Source organism: Cricetulus griseus, chromosome 8 (genome assembly GCF_003668045.3).
Source record: "Cricetulus griseus strain 17A/GY chromosome 8, alternate assembly CriGri-PICRH-1.0, whole genome shotgun sequence".
In the NCBI taxonomy this organism is placed as follows: domain Eukaryota; kingdom Metazoa; phylum Chordata; class Mammalia; order Rodentia; family Cricetidae; genus Cricetulus; species Cricetulus griseus.
The window spans coordinates 80,443,498-80,458,132 of NC_048601.1; the positions used below are offsets into that span (position 1 = coordinate 80,443,498).

At 34.4% G+C, this 14,635-nt stretch overlaps 1 protein-coding gene across 2 annotated transcripts in view; it reads right to left on the reverse strand.

Moving 5' to 3' along the window:
* Positions 1 to 5,900: 5,900 nt before the first annotated feature.
* The window catches only part of Ccser1 (coiled-coil serine rich protein 1), a 978,554-nt gene continuing 969,819 nt past the window's right edge, over positions 5,901 to 14,635 (reverse strand). For both annotated transcript variants that reach the window (XM_035448756.1, XM_035448755.1), the window contains exon 10: positions 5,901 to 6,380. In XM_035448756.1, the coding sequence (XP_035304647.1) occupies positions 5,901 to 6,380 (480 nt within the window). The remainder of the gene's footprint in view (positions 6,381 to 14,635) is intronic.

The window sequence follows — 14,635 nt, forward strand, 5'->3', positions numbered from 1 at the left end:
AATATGGGTTAGTGGTTCTATGAATAAGCTGATGGCAATGGGCTTATTAGCTTCTGGACTTCTTTATTTAAAACCATGGCCATTTTTGTACCCATTCTGTGTTTGAAATCAGGGTTGATGTAACTCAGCTGGGTAGTCAGATATTAGTTTGTCATCATTGATCTAATATATAATTTCTTAACCTATTGAATTTTGTAAATATTTTATAAATTCTCTGACTTCATATTAGGAAACAAGTATATATTAGAATATAGTTAATTGTCAACAGCACATAGATGATTGTGGATGCTACTGGTTACTAGAATTTTTAATAGACAAATTTTCTTTAGCATAGTATGACAAAAAATTTTAATTAAAAATTTCTAGTGACAAGCAAGATAGTTCCAATTAGTTATAGTCTTAAGAAAATATCATTATGATAAAACTAAAACAAGAGGTTCCTGGAGGATGGTGAAATATTCCTAAGGCTTTTCCATGTGTTGTTAAATTATAAATGTTTGGATCTAGAGGACATGTGCTTAGACTATACATTCTGTTTGTGGAAGGCAAACTTTGAGCAGTTGCCAAAGTAAATAGCTAGTGAAAATCAATGAAATGATCCATTCAGTTCATGTGGCACAAACTCAAATTTCTGTGATATTATCATATTTCCCAATCTTCTACTAGAATTCAAGACTGCAGTTATATGTGTTTTATACATACTGAGACATTTGTTTGCAATTTTTCTATTTTGAACATCTGAAGACTTATATAGTCCATGTAACAAAGGAAATGGTCTGCTGTATTATGACTATTATGATGTCCTGATCATCAAACTTGGCTATATTAACAACTAAAATTAAATTTCTGTGTTAAATTTGTCATTGATTTTTTTCATTATTAAATAATTGATTAGATTGTTTTAGTTTCTCTTGTCCTAAGACTCAATTTTGATATTTAATTCCTTGATGTGCATTTTATCAGTTATATAACAGATAGGATAGTATTCACTATGTTAGAGAAATAAAATCATAACAGGATGTTTTATATATGAGAATATATGAAAGAACAGTTAATGTTATACATATATAATATTAATTCCAACATGTAAATTTATTGTTTTATAATTAAAATACATATACAATTTTTAATCAAGAAAATGGTTCAGACTTGATGGGGTCCCAGGGTCTTGAAGGGGTGTAGATACAAGCTCCCATCCCTAGCCAGGAAACTGTCTTCAATTGATAACTTCTTACTAAGGAAAAATGAGTTTTCTCCAGTGGAGTCTCAATAGGTATATGCCACATGACCAGCATATGATAACCCACATCAATGATGATTTTGTAGAACTTTTTGTCTCATATGTTTTCTCTGGGCTTTTTTTCTTTAAGTCTTACTAGTCTCGCTTTTATATTATGGTCTCCAAGTTTGTGATTTTATGGTTTTGTGTGCACTTGTGTTTGTATATGTCTATGTGTTGTGCTTTTTCATCATTATTGCTATAGTAGTAGTTGGCTTTTTGTTTGTTTGCCTGTCTGTTCTCTACTTAGAGAGTAAAAGAATGCTGTGAATATATGTTTCTCTTATTGCTGATGAATAAAGCTGTCTTGGCCAATGGACGGACAGCGTATAGTCAGGTAGGAAATCTAAACAGAGATAGAGAAAGGTAGTAAGAGGAGTCTGAGATACAATATAACTGCAAGAAAGCAAGAAGTCCTGGCATTACCAGGTAAGACAAGATCAAGTGGAGATACACAGATTAATTGAAATGGGTTGATAATTAAGAAAGACCTAGTCAATAAGAAGCCTGAGCCATTGGCCAAAAGTTATAATTAATATAAGCCTCTGTGCATTCTTTTGGGACTAAGGGACTGCAGGACTGGGTAGGACAGAAACTTCTGTCCACAGAATACATGGAGCTGAGTGTGGAGGAAATGGATAGAGACTGAGTGAGGAAGAAGCATGATCAGAACACATTGTACAATGTTTCAATAAAAGAAGAAAGTGATTGACCACATTCTTTCTAGAGGACAGTCATTACAATTAATTATGAAATGCATCGATAGTCTCATTTCAGATATTCAAAATCTCATTGTCTAAAAGAACAGGGCACAAAAACACCACTATTCTGAAATTATGAGATCATATAGACAGTTGGAGAAATTTACTCATTGACTGTTGGGGCATGTTTTCATGATAACCTGAGGGTGCTTTCAATTTCCATGTCTGAATATAGGCCATGCCATGAGTCTTTAAGTATTTTACAATTATTTTAGAAAATTCAAAATGTGCTCTGTGTGTATATGTGTGTTTGAGATTGTGTGTGTGTGTGTGTGTCTGTGTGTCTGTGTGTGTATGAGAGAGAAAGAACATTGAAGAAATCATATATTTTTATATTGCAAAAATGGGTTAAACAAGAAAATAACACGACTGAGCATTGAGAAATTTAAGGGGGTGAGAGTGGCAAGAAAATGAGAAAAATCAAAGGTCAACCAAACTAAAAAGTTATGAGAAATTTGGAAAACAATATGACATTAGGTAAGATAATAAAAAAATTAATTTTTTGAACAGAGGTATCCACTGTGGGTAGATAAATATGGTACTAGAAACCATAAATAATTAGACAAAACTCTAAAGCCAAAGTAGGTTTGCTTGGTACTCTAGGTAGCTACCTCTGTGGATAACTGTATTTCTAAGAAATTGATAATGCAATGACAAAGGAAGTAGAAAATAGAACTCACCTGTTAATAAATTGTCCTTGCTGGTTTATCAACTAAATTACTGGAAAAGCCAATAGAAAGTTACCAGTTATTTTTGTAATATGATCTTTAAATGTGTAATTATGGGGGAAAGGGTCATGCTATTTTGGAAGCAGGTAGTAAGTAATAGTTTGTCTACTGAACATACAAGAAAAAGAAAAAAAAAGTGAAAATTTCTTCAATTCAAGAAGAGTTGGACCAATGAAAGTAGAAACAGGTGCCTGTGGTTAAATCTCAGAATATACAAGCATAAATACACAGGAGGGATATCCAGATTATTTATGACAAACTCTGTAAACATATTACATTAAGTGACTTTGAGCATGCCATTTCCTGAAATTATTTCATATTAACTATCATCCTATTTTTAAATATAAAAGTAAGTCAATAAATAACAGAAAGCCCTCACCCAAACACATTGCTAGTGGTCGATTGACTGTTTTACCATGGCAGCAACTGCTTCAATGTGTCATTTAGACAACGATGAGTGTGCCCCAGAGAAGCAGAGATCATCTGGGAGTTGACAAATGGTTAGTTCTGTGCTAAGTCTTAGCATATAAAAAATCTAGAAAAACAAAACCATCACAGACTTGATAGAAAGAAAGCTTAGTGTCCCATTGGTTACAAAAGTGGGAATCATTTATTTCAGGTAGACAAGGAATGACTCTTCCACACCCTGTGTTGAGAAAAGTCTGCAGCAGATTTGTTACATGGTTATTCAAGCTTAGCTACGCAAATACATGCAAAGAAGAAAAAGGAGGAGACCATTGCTTTATCAGAAAAACAAGCACTTTTTCCCTGGCATCATGTCTTTGGATATGTACCGCCTTGGAGAAATGTATAAAACCATTTAATATGTAGAACGGTCTTAGAAAACTAGAGATTTTAGTACAAAGAAATCAATGCACTGAAAGAATGCCCACATAAGCTTGTCAGGACTTAGGATAGCCACACTGAGGAACTTTGAACAGAACCCCAGGCCATTGTTACTGACCTGCATTAACATAGTCGGCTTACACCTTCTCCAGGCCTGAGTCACACTGGATATTACAAATGAAACTCGAACCATGATGAAAATACTGATACAAAACAGTCTCAAAGTGATCATTCCAAAAATACCCTCCCTTTCAAAATTGAGCAGGTTAATCCAGGGTTTCTTTTTGAATGTTTCAGTTTAAAAAAGGTTTGTCAAGAAAATACTAGTGTTTAAAACATCTCTTAAAATGTCTATTAAATGACAGGATTTTTTAAATAGATTATTTCTTACAAAGAATAATTCAAAAGCTATCTTTCAAGAAAACATAACCGTAAGTTTCAAAATGCAACTTAAAAACATTGTTTCCTTGCATATTCTTCCCTCTTCGGGTAGGGGCAAAAAAGAAAAAAAAACAAATTGGTTTTGTTTATCATGCTTGGGTATTTACAAGTTCAAAATATTCTAAGAATAGAAGCCAACTTTCAGTACAAATCAAGTTGAATTCTACAACTAATGTTTTTCCTATAATTGCACAAATATTGTCCAGCTCATAATGCACATCCACATGAATTTTACAGCTTCTAGAAGATGCTGGAAATGTTAGGCAGCAAGCTCAAGTATCTTTTCCTCTTTAACAGAATTATAAACACATGCGTGAAACAAACACCCAGGAAACATGATGTACAACTTCTTTGCAAAATAAAATAAGTACAACATAGCCAGACTTCAGTAGTTAAACCTGGGACAGGTATCTCAGGGTTCTCCACAAAGTGGAGAATTCAAATATATTTTTCTATTAGGTGATGCATATTAGGTGTGGGTTTAACTTTAACAGCTTGGTCAGATGGCATGCTAAAACTACCTTGTCATTTTCCATTTGTTTATCTCATTTGTGCATGCGGATGGAGTCTGTCTGTTAGAGAATGCATGACAAACAGGACATGCAGTGGGTTTAACAGTTTCAATACACCCACCATAGTAAATATGAGTAGTTACTAGCCCTGATCTTTCCTTAAGGCAACTGCCATTTGATACTCTTCTATAACTAAATGAACATGATCTTTCTATTTAGCTCTCTTGATCTATCTCCTATGCATTTAAGTATGCAAACTAGCAGACCTTACATGTCAAAGACTAATGTATGCCACGAAATAACATCAAAGTATTTTTGTTAGTGATTAATTTCACAGATCAAATGGCCAAAGTTCGCATATTTTACTTTCTTTTGCAAATCTACTAGAGTGCATAGCCAGATTTTATACATCTGTTACAAAAAACAAAACAATAACTGGTTTTTCTGTTTCTTAACTAAAACACCATGGGTTTGTGAATATAAAGTAAACCTAGATGTATATAAAAATAAATGAATATTTTGAAAATACAAAGAAAATGAAGTAAAAGAATATATATTGTTTAGAATACTAAATCTTGGAAATTTAAAATAAAAAGGTTCTCATTTATCTATGACAATACCCACAAAGTGTGCCATTTGGCAAATTTCAACTGACACAGTCACTTCAATCTATGAAACGTTTATATCAGTAGAAACATAAAAAAAAAAATCAGAAAGTCTTGTAAAGAGCAGAGCTGTGGCTCTCTATCCTTTGTGAACTAGTGTAACTAAACATTTCAAAATCAAAAGAAACGGTCCTTCCCTCCCAATAACTCCATAAGCTTGAATGTATGTAATAGAGAGACAAAGGTATCTCATGTTACATGCGCACAAGCTTCATTCCACTAACAAACACACCATCTACTATAAGCTTTAGTCTTTTCTGCTCTTTCTAGCAACTATTTAATCTAAAACTGTACAGTTCCTTCCTATACTCATTCCTCTAACCTACTTTATAGTAACACCATAAACAGAGCAATTTGACATTACCTTCTGAAATATCAATGCATACCAGCAAGTGATTCAGAAAAAATATAAATAACTTATAGACTATGTAAGACAGCAAGATGATTCCACTCATTATACATGTGTATTACTATAGAGAGATCAAAATCTTCTGCACAATTCAACCTAGTAAGTCAGCATACTCAAACCCCCATCCTCAGAAATAAAATAAAAAAGCCCATAAGTCTTTGTTTACAGCTAAAAATAAAACAAGAAAAATGAACATGACCACTCTTAAGTGGCACACGAAACAGTAGCCATCTCTATTGTTCACAGGGCAAGGGACTAACTATCCATCCTGTTGGCCCAGAGTCTGAAACTCTGTGGTATGTAAATTGTGGTGGAGAAAAACATTCTTCCTGCTGTATGTGTGTAAGGAGATAGGTCCTCTGGGTGGCTGTCCAAACCTGCCTGTGAAGGTCGAATGTTGTCGGGACAGAGATGCTGGCTCCTTTGGTTTCTCCAGGGACATGGAAAGCCCTTCTGTCTTCATTGCTGGCTTCAGAAAGCTTGGCCCCACAGTGGTCCTCGAGTTCTGTGTCACTTCTGAGGTGGCTTCATAAGTACCCCTTGAATGTTTCATAACTCCTCCTAATTCTTTGTCCTTCAAGAAATTGCTTAGACATAGACCCGGGAGTTGGCAGATGTTCTTGTAGGGACTTGTCTGATCAACTGTGGAGTATCTAAAACGGTCCTCGGTGGGAGTATGTATTGCTTTTCTGTCCCTTGTGCTGAGACTTTGGCTCATGGTTCGATTCCGGTATGTAGACTGGGAAAGAAACAGAAAATAAAATCATGTTACAAAATTGTGTGTAGAAGTAGGCAACCACCAAATCTACATGTGCACAACTGAAGCTCTCAATGAGGATAAAAATACACTAGAAGGCTACATGAAATTACATTCTGAAGTATTATAATACTCCAACAGTATTAAATTATCAGTTTAATAAAAAAGAGGCATTTTGAAAACAGTTTAGCTAATATAAATTTGAATTCTACAGTTTTATTGGGTAAGTACAAAAGGCCCCTACTTACACATGGATATATGAATTTAACAATCTACCCAAAGAGTTAGCATAATTCTCAGATTCATGATTTCTTGTGCCTAAATAGTAAGCTAAAATTTAAGGAATTTAAGAGCAAAAGTAATTTCCACCACGAAAGGATAGCAGTAAAATAGAAGAAATTTCAGCACATGGTTTGCTTAGATTTTTAGAGAAACCTTTCAAAAGCCGGCCAGACTGCATACTGTCTTCCTGCTCTCAAGAAGCTTAAAGGTCTGCATGGAATCAAATAATGTCTCTCAGTCTTTCTTTGGAGGAGGCAAAAACTCAATCACACTTCTCTGAAGCCCATCATGTTATGATTTAGAAAACATACAGAGGTAGAAACAGGAACTAACTGCCTTATTGTTTGCTGAAATAAAACAGAAATGATGTGTTATCTGTCCAAAGAATAACAGAAAATTCATGAGACACACAGATGAGGGAGAATAGAGCACCAGTATGGAGACTGTGGTGTGATGGCTCATGTGCAGATGGAGCCAGTAAAATTTCCTGCAGCTTGAAATGGAAATGATGTACAGTAGGGTTAAGTGCTCATTGAAAATCAAATTTGCAAATCTTATATCTGCCCATATCCCAAATTGCTTATCCAGCTGTCATCACTTTGTTGTGTAAGAACTGTCACTGCTTCCAGATTAAGCCAGGCCAAATCAAAGTGTGACTGTCACCTACAAAACCCATTCTTCCCCCTTCAATAATATCTCCACTGTTTGTCTTCACCTGAGAACTGACCTGTTTCATCTTTTCTTTATGTTCTGGCCCAATAAGTGCTTGATGCTGTACTGGCAAATCACAGTCTCTAGCTAAATGCTTTCTAGCACCACCATGCCCCATACCCACTTGCCTGGCAATGCTAAGCATTTGACAGACATTTATAAATAAAGTTAGGTGTTTAAGCTTATATTGTTTATTGTATAGTGTTATTCAGTATATAATACATGCCAAATCTCTGCTAATGTTCTCAGGTATTCTATGACTATATTGTTATTTCAGTTAAAGCTTCAAGATTATCATCACAGAAATGAATCCCCAAGCATTCTGATGTGTTATAAGTTCTCCTAAATGTGTTGTTTTGTGTACCCATTTCAGGTTAAATGAAATAGATAACAGACCTATTCCTTCTGTTTTTGTCTCAATGTTTTCATTGACTTGATATTCTTATTTTGTGTCATGCTCTTATTTGCAGACCCTTTCAGTCTCTTCCAAGCTACCAAGTAAGTCTGAAATGAGTTGTTAAGGATACATTTTGAAACTAAAAAAAGAAAAAAAATACCTCTTTTCTTTGGAGGGACTAAAAGCAGTAACATTTATCTTCATTATCCAGGAGATTTCCTAGTCTCCTTTATTTATCTATTTTTATTTTTTTAATATGTCTCCCCCAGTACTCTTGATCTTAGTCCTCCCTTTAAAAGTGAGCTGAGCTTCTCTCACTCTTTATGGCATGACTTAAGATGCTAACTAGGACCAGTCATTGGTGCCGAATGACTTTAATCCCAGCACTGGGGAGGCAGAAACAGTCGGATCTCTGTGAGTTCAAGGCCAGTCTCCTCTTCAGAGTGAGTGTCAGGATAGCCTCCAAAGCTACACAGAGAAACCCTGTCTCGAAAAACCAGAAAAAAAAAAAAAAGATGCTAACTAAAGCATTGACTCTATTGACAGAGGAGAGCCAATCAGGCCTCTCTTTAATCCCTGTTGACAAATGCAACCATGTTCTAGGCATATGGGTTCTGCTTCTTAGCATCCTGAGAAAAAAATATCTGTTTTCAGGAGACAATCAAAAATCAAGTGATAATGCCAGTAATTCTTCTTTTCTTACTGACATTATTTATAGGCAAATATATTTACAGATAATTTTGGGTACAGTAGACGGTTTTGATGTGTGTATACAATGTTACCAGTTTAAATTAAGCTGGGTGACACATTTAACATCTCTTATTTCTGTGGTGATTTGTTTTTTCATTTGTGTTTCTACATGAGTTTCCTATGAAATTAAAGAAGGTGGATGGAAATCTTGTTGATATTACTTTAATAGCACAGTTTGGTAAATTGTTATTATTTTCTTGATACAATCATTTTAGTCCTTCTTGGATATGTTATCACTTCAAATATACAAATTTACTAAAAATACATAGCTCAAACAACTGAATCTCACAGGCTCTTTAATGTTCATCTTCTAGTGCATTCTCTGGTACCTATAGCTACAGTGGCTCTATCACAAAAAAGATACAAAATAAAGTCTCTCAATTTTTATATAGAAATATATGGTTAAATCAATTATTTCCACTTGTTTGGAATATGCTGTAGGGGAAGCGGTAGCCATGCCTACTTAGGGGCTGGCTATAGGTGTGTCTGACCACACCTGTGAGGACGTGGTCAGGGTGAAGTAGAGTGAGAGGTGGTCAGTTGGCTGGGCACTTTCGGTTTCGCTTTTGGCTTGCTGTACAGACTGCTGCCACGCAGGCTGGCTAGGTCGTTCTGTAAGTAAAGCTGTTTCCCCTATTAAAATCCCTTGTATTTCTACCTGGCTCCGTATTGGTAATTTCCCACCTTTCTATGCTGCTTTTGATACCTCAGATTTTTTAAAGTTCTATTATGTTCACCACCAAGGATAGAATTCACAGTGGACATAATACATAGGAGTGAATAATATGGTGGTCAAACACTTGAAGCACACATCTATTATTGTGATATGTTTTATTGAGTACTTCTGAAGCCAGTGCTGCATAAGGTGGTGCTGTGGAATAATCCTTCTGTGCATTGTGGGATGTGTTGCTCTCATTGTTAATAAAAAGCTGATTGGGTGATGGTTAGGCAGGATTTCAGTGCAAAGAGAATGCAGGGGAGAAGGACAGGATCAAGAACGAGACATAGAGTGAGCAGGATGGTAAGTATAAACATGAGAGTTTGGAACAGGCACATTGATTAATAAAAATGTGTTAATTCATGCTGTAAGAGCTGTCTGGAGACAATCCTAAGTTAAGCACTTATAATAATGTCTCTGTGTAGTTATTTGGGAACTGGCTGATGTGGGGAACCTAAAAGTCTGCCTATAAATGACACCTGAACATCCGGCACCAACATCCACATAAGACCTGAGAAAGATTTAAAAGGGTTCTAAACACACAAAAACAGAGCCAAATGCAGCTTTCTAGTCATGTGACTCTCATGCCTGCAGGGTTACAGAGACTGGTTTCCTGGTAGCTGCCTGTGGGATGGAGCCAGCCACCAACCACCATGTACTAGATCCATTCATTAAGCTGTGCAGTGCCACTAAACTGACATAATAGTTTAAGATTCATCTCATTTGATCAAAGAAGAATGCAGATGCCCAGTAAAGATATGTCCAGAGAGAAAAAACAAACCTCTAAGTGAGTTACAGTGTGTTTGAACAGTATAGATAGGCTTGGGAAAGATAAAAGAAAAAGTAAATACAGTCATAGATTTAAAAATAGTTTAAAAATAATAAAGTCCATAAAAATGAGTAAAGTAAAATAAAAATAAATAATAATGAGACACATAAAGTTGGGAAATACACAGAGAGTCTCAATCTTGTATGTTATTGTGCCATCTTTAGATTTTCTGATTGCTGATGAAGGAAAAACAGCTGTTAAGACATATTAGATTGTAAAAACTGCTATATTAAACCAAATTATATATTTTAAAAATGTCTTGACTGCAAAATGGGAGTCAAAAGGTATGTTACTTTGAGAAAGAAGTTATGCTTTTACTTCCACAGGAAATAAGAAGCTATGAGTTCATTCCAGGTTGATCTGGTTTGATTGGGCAAGACTTCCTAAAAATCCTGGCTATGGACATAAATAAATAAATCTAGAAAAACTACAAGACACATAAAGACAAAAATCATCTTAAGCTAACTTGTGTACAACACACATTTTATACTTGTATTAATACAGATATGTGTGCTACCTTTAAAAGTTTATGTATTGTCAGGACAAAGAGACCAGCCACCAATAAAACTGGATGGCCTAGGTAATCCAGCACTTCAAAATGCCTCTGTTATAGTCTCCTCATAATTCTGCACCCAAAACAGCTTCAAGACAATTGGCTAAGATAGTCTGGCCTTACAAACTATTCCAGCCAAGACCCAACTATTATGCTGATTGCCTCAAAGTTCTCCCAAAGATTCCAATGGCTGCAACAGTAGGAAGTAATCTAGTAATGACTCCCATATTCCCAAGAGATGGGGTATTGGTTATTCAATGGATAATGGATATTTGCCATTGTTTATGGGATGGTTGGTTACAAGTTGTTATTTGTCATATTCAGGAAAAAGAAACTAAAAAGAAGAGCCAAAGATCTCTTTCTAAAGGAAAAAGGGAGTTATAATAGGAAAAGCAGGACTTTGCAGTGCTAGACATTCAGGAGAATCTGAAGAAGTGGTTGGCCAATTGATGCACTTTCCTTGGATTCTTCGAGGCTTTGTTTCAATTTCTGACGCCTGAGATTCTATTATACTAGAATAAATTGGGAAATAATTTCAACTGGCAGCCATCTATCATGGTAGGTGATAGTACTCTTCATAAAAGATTGGGTACCCATCCTGCCTTCAGACAGCTTAAAATTTAATATAAAATTAAAATAAAATAAGAAACATTATGAGTGGAAGGAGAATTGCTTTTCTAATTTTCTAATTTATAAAAGGAAGATTTATATTCCACCAACACCTACATCATGGATTATTTTGAACATTCAAAACATTTGAAAGTTAAAAGGCCTAATATTGTACCTTGAAAATAGTCATATTACATATTTTCTTAATGATGGTAGCAACAATAATCAGAAAAAGAAAAAAAAGTAATAGACCATTAAATTATTTTGGTGTTTATTCCATCTTTTAGCACATAAATGACTCTGAGGAATCTATCTCAACACAAAAGTAATTTTCTCTATAATATTAGCAATTTCATATTTATTACTGTAAGTTGGTCCCTAAGAACACAAACTCCATCATTATAATAAGTTTATTAGGGAATATTTTCTAGCCAACAGTTATAGTGGAATGGAAAATGCAGAGGCAGAGAGAGGGAGAGAGTAAATTATATGCAAGTAAAGCATGATAATGGGACAGTCAGGCAGGTGTGAACTTGAGACGGTTCTTTATGCTCGGGCAAACAGGTATAGTCTCTTTATAAGACTCATATAAGACATTGGATGATATTAGAATTGGGAAAATGCTTTCATCTTGATTGAGTATATTTTTTGTATTCTTTAGAAAGAAATACTTCAACACAGAGAAATTGGAGAGCTATCAGTCACCAATATCTTCAGAAACTGAGTTAAGGAATACCTCTCTCTCTCTCTCTCTCTCTCTCTCTCTCTCTCTCTCTCTCTCTCTCTTTGTGTGTGTGTGTGTGTGTGTGTGTGTGTGTTTTCATCAGACACAACACTGCATTTACTATCCAATCACATTATTCATATTTTCAATGTATTATAGGATTGTGTAGATTGTGTAATGGTAATATAATGTATCTTCAGTTAAAATAAATCATAAAACATCTTGGATATGACATTAGCATTTTTTGTGTGTATTCTGGAATTTGATTTTAGAGTATATTGAAAACAAAAGGTTTTAAAACACACACATACACACACACACACACACACACACACACACACACACACACACACACGTATGTCCCAGAGAAAAATAATAAGTATATTACCATATAACTAATTATAGTTTCTGAAACATTCTTGGAATTACATTCCTGAAACAGATTTTATTTTTGATTTTTAAATTGAAAATATTTTTTCTACAATATAATCTGATCATGGTTCCTCTCCCTCATCTCTTACAAGATTTTCCCTATCTCCCCTTCCTTTCTCTCTTTGACAATGTAACATTAAAGACATTTAATAACAAATATTACTTCACCATTATAATTTTTATAGTCCTTTCATTCTTTCTTTGATGTTATATATTCTATACAAATATTATTGTATCAGTGAAAACAGAGTTTGGACATGTTCTTAAGTTATAACACAAACACACATGGAAATTGTTTGTGCAGTTCAAGTAATAAAAGGCATCATGAATCTTCAAATAAATCCATATTTTTACAAGTCTCCATAAAATAATGATCCTTAACTGGAATGGTTTATTGATTATGTAATACTCTTCCCAATGATAATTGCCCTTAATTAAGGTTCATTAATTTGATGATCTATATAGGTTGGTAGTTTCTTCATACTTAAATACAAAGTTCTGAGCATTTGCATGTGTATACACACACACACACACACACACACACATACACACACACACACACACACACACACACACACACACACACACGCTAGTATGTAAATCTTCACTACTAAAGGTATATGGATGCAGCCCTTTCAAAGAGACATACCAGTCTTTCACAGACAATTTGCAACTTTGGTCTTTTTAGTTGTATCTTTTTCATAACACATAAGAAATACCATGTAAGTACAACATATATTCAGAAGAAATAGCAAAACTTTCATAACCACCTAAGCAATATGACATTACATCCATTACAGATCAAGGAATTTAAAGCATAAACCTTTAAACTATATTTTCTCAATACTGTTGAACATGAGTCAAATCAGAAAGATTGTTGAAGAACCACTGTTAATCGCCTTTCTCCAATGTGTAAATTTGACAGATGGAAGCGCACCTCTGTGGTAAAAATAAGATAATTGAAAAAAAACTACCACTAAAATATCTTTAACTCAGTCATCTGTTTTTTAAGAATGGTAGCATTTTGTGCTACATTTTCAACCCCAGTGCAGGAACTTTAGACTCTAAATATCAATGACAGTGTTCAGATTAAAACTCCAATTTATCAAAAGAAAAATTTTAGAACTCTAATAGTAGCAGCTACATATGAACCAAAACCAAGCCTCAACGACATTTATTATTATTTACAATATTAAAATGGGTTGATCAGATAATATTCCCTGTTCAAAATACACATCAAAGGCACAACTTTTGGCAGTACAGTAGGTGAATGTCATATCATGACATGACATCTGTGTTAACCCATGTTAGTACTAGTGTATAAAATAGCATAAATTGAAACACCATGGTCACATCCATCCATGTCTGTCATATTGCTAAGTATGACTGGCATGTGAAAGTCATTTGACATGGTGAGAGTGGAGGCAGAGTGTAGTGCTAGTACTGGAGGGATGAGGCAGGGGAATTGTGAATTAGAGAAAACCCTGGCCTAAATAGCAAGATCCTTTCTCCAATAAAGTAACTGTTACTAAAATCATATATGAACATGAATACACATTTAGTGTAATATTTGATATAATTTATATATTATAATTTCTAATTATATTGTATTTATATAATTATAATGTATTATAATTATATTTTAATACAGTTAATATATTATAAATCAATAAAATATTGAAATGTAAATAAGTAGATAGATCTTTAATGTAATTATTTTCATGTTCTGTACTGTATGTTTATGAATTAATTATTATACTAAATTATTTTTCACTTGATCCATTATAAGTTAGATTATCTTGCAGGTTTCTTACTTTACTTACAAATTTTTTTTTCTCAAACATGAGCAAAGTAGCCAAAGTACATACTGGAGGCCCTTTCCAATACCATGAAGTGATAGGTTTATATTTACTTCCTTATAGAGTTTCAGCATGACCATTACCATCACAGTCATTGACTCTCTGTCTGGGAAAGCAATGTCAAGCTCTCGCACTTTTGGAAATATTTCTTTACACTATTGCTTGTCTGCTCTGAATGGGATGCAACTGGCACCGTGACAAAATATTTTGGCAGGTTCCTGTGCATACAACTTGAAGGGACACTCTTGAGCTCATTCTGGAGACTTGTCTTGTGGTTTTCCAAATGAATGTGGTGAGTATGGAAGGTACAGATATTTATCTTGTAAAAATTCCATCACATTAATTTCCATGGTAGCTAGGATGAAGAAAATAA